The 10,764-nt window shown below is 38.0% G+C and overlaps 2 protein-coding genes across 4 annotated transcripts; one reads left to right on the forward strand and one right to left on the reverse strand.

Moving 5' to 3' along the window:
* Positions 1-1,430: 1,430 nt before the first annotated feature.
* On the reverse strand, positions 1,431-4,078 carry gltpa (glycolipid transfer protein a). The gene is made up of 5 exons (XM_004072397.5): positions 3,839-4,078; positions 2,387-2,445; positions 2,167-2,300; positions 1,916-2,066; positions 1,431-1,824 (listed from the first exon to the last, which is right to left on the reverse strand). The coding sequence occupies exons 1-5, from the start codon at positions 3,939-3,941 to the stop codon at positions 1,642-1,644; spliced, it is 630 nt and encodes a 209-aa protein (XP_004072445.1). The 5' UTR covers positions 3,942-4,078; the 3' UTR covers positions 1,431-1,641.
* A 1,035-nt stretch (positions 4,079-5,113) lies between these two features.
* On the forward strand, positions 5,114-10,696 carry tchp (trichoplein, keratin filament binding). Of its 3 annotated transcripts, none has more exons than XM_020705948.3 (13): positions 5,114-5,199; positions 5,644-5,846; positions 6,847-7,057; positions 7,899-7,955; positions 8,287-8,355; positions 8,671-8,844; positions 8,914-9,026; positions 9,107-9,173; positions 9,256-9,428; positions 9,501-9,582; positions 9,660-9,845; positions 9,932-10,075; positions 10,160-10,696. In XM_020705948.3, exons 2-13 carry the CDS (start codon positions 5,656-5,658, stop codon positions 10,190-10,192), a joined length of 1,500 nt encoding a protein of 499 aa, XP_020561607.1. In that variant the 5' UTR covers positions 5,114-5,199; positions 5,644-5,655; the 3' UTR covers positions 10,193-10,696. The 3 variants fall into 3 exon arrangements, with proteins under 3 accessions (XP_020561607.1, XP_011477490.1, XP_078809066.1); XM_011479188.4 differs by having other exon boundaries at positions 5,121-5,205; XM_078952940.1 differs by lacking the exon at positions 5,114-5,199 and adding an exon at positions 5,229-5,395.
* Positions 10,697-10,764: the final 68 nt, after the last annotated feature.

Here is a 10,764-nt window from a genome sequence, read left to right on the forward strand (position 1 = left end):
CATGATTGTGCAAGGTGCAGTAAATCAGAAATAGAGACAGGGCGATTGCGTATTGACTTCAGTCAGCTGTTCAGGAGTATGATTGCAGCAGGGACAAAAGAGTTTTTGAGTCTTTTGTATTCTCACGCCTCTGTACCTCCGACCCGAGGGCAGCAGTGTAGTGTTGGTGTTGTGGGTGGTTGGATGCAGCCCTTCTGTGGACATCTGCTGTGGTAGATGCTCTGCAGAAAGAGCAGGGATGTGCTAGTCTCAGTGGTCTTAACCACTCTCTGCAGGCAACTGCGGTCTGCAGCAGTGGTGTTGTCGTACCATGCTGTGGTGCGATTGGTCACAGTGCTCTAAACCAAGCAGCTGTACAAGTTGCTGAGGATCCTGGACGACATGCCAAACTTCCTCAGTCTCCACAGGAAATACAGCCGTTGTTGAGCTCAATCACAACGGATAATATGGAAGTGAATCCAAGATAATAACAAATATTTGGGTCCAAACCAATTATTTCTGAACATTTTAGCTGAACATTTTAAGCTAAAAATAAGAAGAGATAAGAGAGGAGAGTTTAAAAAATCTTGATTTCATCAGTAGCTTAGAATTGTTGAGGACTAAATCTACCACAAGATGGCGATCAGAGAAAACCCAAGAGTACCAAACAGTCTAGTTATCTACAGAGAGAGAAGTATTTTTAATAGACAAGGATTTGGCCAGAAACTATTTTCTAAGATTGACTAAAAAAGGGAATGGAGATTTCAAAATTTGAAGAAAAAAAAATAAATTTAGTGCCATATAAGTAAAGTTAAGACATTTTCTTTTAAATACATTTTATTGCAGATTGGATGAACCCAACAGGTGTATGTTTGTCATTGCACAACCATTAAAGCTCAAAGCTACAAACAGGGATCGTTTTGCAGGCTATTTCAATAGATGGCTAGAATCAAGGTTTAGAGAAGCTAAATGAGTGGATGGTCTTCGTTTTTACAACAACAAAAATGGAACAATTGTCAGAACAGAATATTTTCCAAAATGTATTTTTAGAAAGAGATTGTTGAGCTTTTATTCTGAAGGAATAAATATTAGAGATAAAGACAAAGAGTGCAACACTAAGCTGTAAACCTGAGATAATACACAGCAAATGGCTGCTGATAAAATAAAAAAAATTATTGATTTGATCTCTTTAATATTACTATTTTGATGCTTGTGTTATGTTTTGTCCTGTTGCAAGACTAAACTTTCATTTAGGTGAGATTTCCCCTATTTGTAGTAAGTAATTTCTCTTTACATATACATTAAAAACATGTATCAAAAGGATTTTATTCAGTGAGACAACTGTTTGTACTTATTTCTTAAGGTGCCTTGAGTTCAAAATTGTTCTTTTAACACTGAGTAAATAAAGGTAATTAATTCAGGCAAACTCTGTTAAAAAATAAAATATTTTAAGCAAAAGGGGTACAAAATCTGTAACTGCTTTGAGTCTAAAAATATAAGACTGTTAATAAACACAGATGAAAGTGCTCAAACACAATGTGAAATATGGGTATTAGAAATCACACTGAAGTGACATGAAGAGACCTCATTGTAAAATACCACGGAATATGAAGGACCTTGTTTACACAGCGGTTCATGAGTGGAAGAAAGAGAACCCTGCTGTCACACCTTGTAGTCAAGATCAGCATTCATCCGACTATATATATCATACACTGCATCAATGTTGGCAGAAAAATTGACAAGGAATTTTCTGATTTTTTCCAGGCATTCTTCCTCCTTGACATCCCGACCTTTAGAGAGAGCCTTCAGGAAATCAGACTTATAGGGAGCAGCATAAAGTGCGGCCTAAAATGAAAAAGAAATTAAATTGAGTTTAAAATAAAATATTAGAAAAAGTAAGAGACCAAAGTAAATGAATCTTTTATTCTGAAGTCACCTTAAAGAGCTGCTGCACAAGCCAGCCATGATATCTTTTAAGAGCTGTATCATATCCTTTGGTGAGATTGACTCGCAGGAGGTTAGGGTTGCTTTGGTCTTTTTCACCGTTCACCAGACTCTGAAGGAAGATCTGGATGAATTTAAGAGATCTGTTGAAGATAGCACATTCTCAGTCATTAGAGATTTAACAGTAAAATATAGATAATGTAGAAAATATGGGTTTGAAATAAACTCAGACGCGTCTCAAACCTTTTCAGCCACATGAGTGCCAGGGTAGCTCCAACCCTGGGCCATTCACTTCCATACATTTCTTTCTCAGCCTCCAAAAGCTGCTGTAGTGTCTTGTATCTTCCTGGGTTGGTATCATAAACTGCCTTAATTTTCTGTCACACAAAACATGCAACATTAAATGTACATTATAAACTCATTAAGTTCATTCAGATCAGAGGACAACCTAAACACTACTCACAGCGATGTTGCCAATTAAGTCAACTTTGATTGGTGCAAAAATGGTAGAGCCGAGGCAGTCTGTTGGACAAAGTTCACAGAAGGAGAATGATTTTAAAAGAAAAGAGGCTTTGAAATAAACCTGCATTTAAACATATTATTTATTTCATGAACTTTTCAAAATGTTTCAATGTGTTGAGGTCCCTAAAGAATTATAAAGTATGAAAGGCAAAGTGAACTTAGGTGAAGTTTTGACATTTTTGACAGAGGACCATTTAACCCAAGGTAATGAAAAACAAACTTGTATAAATCCAAGTTTCCAAATAAAGAGTGTCACAGTATTGGGAGTGGGATGGCTGTTGGTCTAAAAGACAAGAGGAGCTGATGAGACCACTGTTCACAAAGGCACATCCCCTGTCCCAATTAGTCACTGCAGCTGGAAAAACCTGCTGACACACACAACAGCTTTGAGTCCCTGAACTGTTAATGGAAACTACTCATGACCAGGTCCCCTCTTTTGTACTCATATGATGCATTGCTACAACAATGATGGTAACCTATCGTGTTTCAGGTCGACCTTAGTCTATATGATTCTCTCTGTCTCTTCGTGGGACAAAAAGCTCTTGAAACAAAACCGGTCAGTTAATCACGCTGAACCAAAAAAATCTTTGACAAGAACACATGGCATCGAATTAGTCAAGTCATTTTTGCACAGTCTCACATGTTTGTATGAAAACAATACCTGTGACAGCTCATTAAGAGCCTACAAGCTTGATGGCTTACAGAAAAGTTGCATTACAAATTTCTGGGTCAAGAATACAAAGGCGACAAGGAGATAAGCATTTATTAGTAGCTTAAGACTTAGCTGACCCAAGGGTTTCACATGGCAGAGTCAATAGATGGACTTTGGCATATTAATACAGAATGAAGTTGCACAAAGATGCCCTGGAGCACCATGCCACTGGTGAATGGGCAAAGGGAATCCAACACCATACTAATCAGTTTTCACAACTTAAAATCCAGGCCAGTGGATTAAATTATGCATGCTAAAGGATTGTGGACAACGTGATGGAGAGAAATACGATCTAAAAAAGTTTATATTTTGGAAGGAACTGCGTTGTATGGCATTGTTTTTATTTAATTGTTGCAGTTTAGGTATTTTTTTGGGCTATTAAATCAAATGTAATATTTCTCCATCAAGGCAACCTGTTTTTGTACCAAAACGATATTAAAATGTATTTTATTGTGTATTTAATAAGAAAATATATTCAATTACATCTTCATGTGCCTATTTTTTATGTGAGCAGTGTCTGTTCAGAGCTAAAAAAAAATCTGAGAATTCAATTACAAGTCCTGTTGTATTATTATTATTTTTTTTCCTACAGTCACTGACATCCAAAGCTTTCTGTATGAAATGTACAATGTTGAAAATGGATCACTACCACAGCACAATTAATAGACAAACTTCACTTACCAAAGAACAGTGGAAGGTATGACACAGCATCCAGAAACGGTCTTGTTTCCACTTGTCTGTCAGTTGACAGCTGCCTGAACTGGTGCTCCATCAACAGGGCCATCTCTTTGGTTTGGACGCACTGTTAACTCTGAAATGAAAGCAACTGGCTGTCAAACCCTGCAGCGAAGATTCCCTGTGACATCAAGTGGAGGAGAACACACACAAAACTACCACCCCAAACACACCCACATACACACCCACACACACAAAAACAAAAGTCACCCATTTAACTGAGGTCATGGGGGGACATCCAGCTCGTATGATCACGTAAAAAAAAAAAAAAGTCCAGGCCAATGTCACTTGTCGAGTAAAAAAGGCAGATAAACGATGCTCGTACTAAAGTTCAGTGGAAACAAAACATGGACATCTGGCATCCCTTATCAGCCGATCTGGTTTACCTCCTTTAATTACACCTCCTGCTTTGCTGCCAGCTAATGGAAATTTGGACATTTCTGTTGCAGACATTGACTATTTTTTTCTGCACTCTTCAATGATTGACAGTATTCGTTTTACTCTAATAAAAAAAAAAAAACAACTCACACCAAATGATTTAAAATGTGAAATGATTCTTTAAATGTTTGCCTCTTGAGGTAATTAGTTATTCAACTTTTATTCTTAAATGCTTTAATGTGCCTGTTTTTAAAAAGATATGTGAACCAAAGACAGAGGGCTAATAACCTTTGTGTTTTTAGTTGGATTTACATCTGTTTCACAAGAAAATACAGGTCAGCTTCTTTTACAAAGGTTTGGTTGTTTAAGTCAAAAACTTACACAACTTGCATATCTTCGTATAAATGCTATTAAAATAGACTGGTTATATTCTTTGAGGTTTTTAGAGGGACTGTTTGAATATTTTCTAGTGCTTAAAAATGCTAAATGCTAAAGATTATTTTATATATTATAGGGGAAAACATTGTTGTTTTTAAAACATATTGTGCAGTATTTTGCTATGTGTGTTTTTTTTCTCTCACCAGTTTTCACTGGAAAGAACATGAATAGAGGTAAAAAACTCTAGTTGAAGATCACTGATTTTACTTATTCTTAGATCAACTCATTATTACACAAATATTAATCATATTGTTTAGAGTATTACTACTACTACTAATAATAATAATAATAATATTAATAATAATAATACCAACTATTAAGAAGTACTTGCAGTAGAATATAGTTAAGTGCTCCAATTAATCTGCTGAGGTGATTTCGCGATTTCCTTTTGTGGACTATTTTGGTCTTTACTCGATGCCGTAGTGTGGGAGTAACTAGGAAGTGAAGCGGTAACTATGGAAAACGACTGCAGAGACGATTCAAAAATTAGAGTTACGGTCTGTTTTATGAATCTAACGTCATACCTTTTTCTTTTATTTAACTCTTCTGTGTTTCATCTGATTTTAATAATGCATTTCAATTTAAGCTGGTAGTACTAATGCAGCTACAACGAACACGATGCATGCACCCATGATGATCGTTGTCTTTATTTTGGTGGTTAACTTTAGTTTTGCTGGACAAATGCAGGTTTTTAATGCTGTTTTTAAACAAAATAGCAATTGTTCTGAAACATGTCGGTGTTTTAACGACAAAGATATTTCACTGACGTAGCACTAGCAGTGAAGAGAAAATGCTTTTTGTTGTTGTGTACCAGTGCCAACGGTCCATTGATCGCTGATTACATTTTATGCTTGTGACTCCATATGTAGTTTAGATGTACCTGTCTTGAATAACAAAACTTTAAATATGTTTTTTGTTTTTTTTTATCCTGATAGTAATTCACATTCATGGCTCTTCCGACATTGTCGACCCATTTGTCCAGTCGGTCCCGCATGGCGGCCGATCAGTTGTCCCGGAGGCGGGAGCAGGAGGCGCGGTGGCGGCAGCAGTGGGAGATGCACGCTCGGTACTTCAGAGAGCAAAACCTCCACAGCCTGAGGCAGGCGGCGTGGGGCTCACGGAGCTCCTTCCATCAGAGGTAACCCTCTTGTTTCCATCAGGAAAGTTGATGAGTGGGACTACAGTCGCCACTGTGAGCCTCAGGGCCTGCAGTGTGACTACAGAGAGAGAGGCTGTTTACATGATCACAGCAATATGATAAACAAACAAGTAATAACTTTATCAACTCATGCAGAAATCTGAACATCCAACAACTCTGCTTTGCATGTTTATAGATTTCTTTTAGGTTGTTTGATGACGAAGACGAACACTCAAGAGTTTCTGTTCGTTGTGTGTGTGGTTTTTTTTAAAACTACAACTACATACAACTTTTAATACTAGACCCACTACAATGAAAATAATGTTTTTAGTGTTTTTAACATGTTCTTGTAGCATTTTTCTCATGATGGGGGACATATATTAAGAAAATTAAGATTAAAACTGCATTTCAGATTATTTATTCAAATCGTTGCTTGAAAAAGCTTCCTGTCGTTTGAGGGCCTGTAAGCTAACAGGAGAGATTCTAGACAAAGGGATAATGGGAAATGAGGGCAGGCTGTTTATGCCCACTACTAAGAGGCACATTTCTGATGAACTCCTGTCGCTCTACTGAAACTATGTCGTAGAAAACAACACAGGTTCTTGATATGAGCAGAATACAGCATAATCATGAATAAAATACCACTAGGAATGCTTTTACAGTAGATCAAAACATGATCGGAGTGGGACTTCAAAGCAGTTTCAGAGCAGTCCTATGGATCTGCAATTTAGATCACAGTTGTAGACTCCATAAAAAATATCTTTTTCTCAATAAACTTATTCTAATTTGTAAATAGAGAAAATTCAGATTATCAAATAATCATTCAAGGGGAAAAAACTTCAGGGAAAGTTTACTTTTGTTTAATTATGTGAATAAATGTTTCATATTTAAAACTGTTTATAACTTTAGTAATCTTAAAACTCAAAGATAAGAGTTGCAAGGTATATAGAAAACAAATAAAACAAATTGGTCCAAATGTTTCCTCCCAATTATTTGTCAGTATGTCAGCATACCATAATCAGAGACTGCAAGAGGAAAAGAAGGCCAATCTGGAGCAACGCAGGGATCGGCTCAGGGCCATGCTTCAAGGGGAGCGAGACCAGCTGGAGGCGGAGCTCCGGGCCCTGGTTCCTGACAGGAACACACTGAAAAGTCGGCTGGTGCAGAAAACTGAAGAGCTTCGTACGGCAAGAGAGGACAGAAAGAAAAAGGTAATGCTATTCCATTAGCTGCATACCAATTGGTAATGATAATTATATTGTCAATTTAGTCTTCTGTAAAGAAATTATATGTGCCAAACAGAACAGAGGGTGTCTGAACTTCATATTATTATTTGAACAGAACTTGTGATTACTGGGTCATCTATTTTCATGGCAGTTTGGATTTTTTGTGAGTCCAGTTTTGATTACTAGAATTCCCAAAGATATATACACATGCTGTCTTATAGTTCTTTTTTAATTGTGTGTAATTCAATTCATCTTATGGTGCAAAATTGATCTGCAGAAAAGAGGGAAATAATCTGCAACCTAATTTTTGAATTTTTCCACATTACACAATAATAACAATTGTGTTGACTTTCAACTAGCTCGTTACATGTCCACACACGCAGCAGAAATTGCATTTATTATTTGAAAGCTAATTTAAAATTTAGCTGCAGGATGAGAAGATCACCTCTTCTTTACTTACACGGGAAAACCATGGTGGCCCATATATTTTCTTCCTTCTAAATAATCTCACCTCAAATTATAGATTAGACAATATTATGATATTCAAGGACTGAGCTGCAAAGACTGATTGTATTGGTTCTTGTTTTTTTTTTGTTAACACACCTCAGATTGCTGCAGACTGTCAGACTTTCTGAGTAGTGTCTGTTATCCGGTCCATTTGATTCACAGGACTTGTCTAGAAATATGACCTTAACACATATAGAAAACATAATACATATTATATTAAATAGTTTTGATTGACTGCTGCAAATATATTTTACTATGTTTTTGAAAAATGGTTAAAGTTCAGTGTCTTAAAAACAAGCATTTTTTTCTTTGTTCTTAGCTGGCACAGGAGCTGCTGAAGGAACACTGGAGGAAAAACAGCCCAGAACTGAGAGAGGTAGAGACGTTTGAACTACTGATGCAAAAGCGACCCAAAAAAGCCCTTAAAGTCAGACTGGTGATCAATGGCTTAAAAGTATCAAATGAACATCTTGGATATCTAGAGCCTTATCAAGTTGAGAAACCTGAGAAGTTTAGTCCAGATTTCCACTTAATCTTTAAACCCCAAAGCAATTATAGAGGTACGTTTATGACTCTCAGTTAACTTGAGTCCAGTGTTGTTGTTGTTTTTTTGTTTTGGATAAAAAAATCTGGAATTTCATCCGGTGGAGCTCAAGTTTAGTTGGATGTCTCTTGTGGATGTGTTACCATACTTACTCTGTCTGCAGGCTGAGTCAGCGTTGCATAAAGATTATGTTGTCAGCCAGTGGCAGGAGCAGATATCTGAGAAGAAACAGGTAGGTCAAACTTTGGTGCTGTAGAGCACTTCTACTGTTTATTACAGCATTTGTCACACTGAAGAAACAATGCTTTTCAACCAATTTTTGTCTTCTGCACGTCAGCAGAAGCTTTAAAAAATGTGTCAGTCGGTAAATCCGCTCTCATCCTTTGACACAAGCAGGTATTCTGTAACGTGCATTTTTAATGAATCGCTGCTCGTGTGTGTTCTGTGAGCACAGTATCAACTCTGATATCTTTTTTGGTTAATCACATCAACAGTGTGAATTATTAAAAAGGTTGCTGCAAGTGACAGCTCTCATTAAAAATTGCAGAAAGAAGTGACGGAGCAGGAGGAGAAGAGACACTTTGAAAACGAGTATGAGAGGAGTAGAAAGGAGGCTCTGCAGAGGATGAAGCAAGCGGAGGAGAGAAAGAAGGAGGAGGAACGGAAGACGGCAGAAGAGCTTCGCAAACAGATGGAAGAGCTCTACCTGAGAGAGGAAGAGGTATTTAGATTGTCTGAAAAGACAGTTGTGCTTTTCAGAACATAGTGGCAATACTCTGCTCTGTTTCAGGCCACACGTCTAAAAAAGGAGCAGGACGCTCTGCTGCACCAACAGTGGGAGTTAGAGAAGATAGAGGAAGAGAGGAGGAAGATGGAGGAAAGGCAGAAAAAGACTGAAATTAGGTAAAGAAAGATATAAAATAGACAACTACTCACAAGCCATGTCATTTATTTTGTTCAAATAATGCTTTGGATTTCAACAGACATTTTCTCATCCGTCAATATCGAGCTCAGATGAAGAGGAGAGCCCAGCAAGTTCAAGGAGAGCTGGTAAATCCCCTCCACAGCGCTGTTTAAATCCGAACAAATCATTCATATGCGTCTTTACCTTAATTTTGTGTCCCAACACAAGGAGGCAGACCGTAGGATCCTGGCAGCTTTGCTGGAGGGGGAGCAGGAGGAAATGAAGCTGGAGACGGTACGGAGAGAGCGAGCTGTTGCTGATGCTGCCTGGATGAAACGTGTGATTGAAGAGCAGCTGAAGTTGGAACGACAGAGAGAGGCTGAGTTTGAAAGCCTTCACAGGTGAGTCTCAACGTGCAGGGACTCTGCTGACTCCTATTTTACACGCGAACCAACACAACTTGCGGATTTCAGAGAGGAGGCCCAACGTGTTTGGGAGAGGCGGGAGGCTCAGTGGGAGAAGGAGAGGAAAGCCAGAGAACGGCTCATGCGGGAGGTTAGTCTGGAAGAGTTTTGCTAAGTAAAGATTTAGGTACCGGTATCTGATCAAAACAATATGTATTTCTGGATAAGGTGCTTATGGGGAGACAGCAACAGCTGGAGCTGAAAATGCAGAAAAACAGAGAGGCCCAGGAGGAATCCTTGAAAAGACGAGAAGAGTTGATCCAAGAACTGGAGCTCGAGAGGGAGCTAAGACGGCAGGAGAAGGAGAAAGAAGAGGGTCGTCAGACAGCAAGGGCAAAGGACCTAAAAGCTCAGGTTGGAGATAAGTACATGACTTGTGCTTATTTGTTTTTGTGGGTTTTTTTAAATAAAAAAATCCTAAACAAGTTTGTTCATTCCAGATGGAACAGCACCAGCAAGAACAGTTGGAGGAGCAGCACTTGATGGAGCAGGAGGAGGAGGAGAACAGAAAGGCCCTTGAAATCCAAAAGCAGGAGTTAAGGCTGGAGATGCAGAGCATGGCTGAGAAAGGCTACCAGGAAAAGGTAAACCTTTGTTCAGCTGCTGCAGACAGATCACATTCATCCACAGTTCAGCTTCTAAAACACGTTTTAAACTTTTCCTTTCAGATTCACAGCAGGCCACGGTCAGCTTGGACGTGAAGAACCCACAAGACTCAACCCTCTGGGCTTCAGAATGAGCTTTAATAGACAAAGGACTCCCTTATGTCCACAAAGGGCTGAGTTCAGCCATTGGGACATTTTGTCATTGCTAATTGCCAATCTAATAGGTCTAAAGTATTTTAGATGTAAATTATGATTTTACAGAGGCTCATAGGTGGCACAAATTAGAAAATAGCTTTAAAGGGGGACAGTGTTTGAAAACTCCAGTAAGCATTTGAGATCATTTCCCAGACTGTCCTTAATCTTTTGTTTGCACTAAGGGAGCTATTTTTGATCAAAACTCACAAACCTGTGCCTTTTCATAGGGTGACGTGAGAGTTAATGAAGAGTGAAGTAAGCTTTGATTTTTTGTTGTTGATGTGGGCCTAATGCCAGTACTGACAAAAATGTGATTTTATATTTTGAGATTTATATTTTGAGAGTTGTTTAGTGTTTTTTTTTTAATCAATTTTTTTAAAATAAAACAGCTTTAATTAAAAGAAAGTAGTTTATCACTTATTTCTAACACTTCCAATCCTCATAATTTGTAGCATAACATACACTTAAAAAAA

Source organism: Oryzias latipes, chromosome 9 (genome assembly GCF_053564925.1).
Source record: "Oryzias latipes strain Hd-rR chromosome 9, Olatipes_Hd-rR_3.1".
NCBI lineage: Eukaryota > Metazoa > Chordata > Actinopteri > Beloniformes > Adrianichthyidae > Oryzias > Oryzias latipes.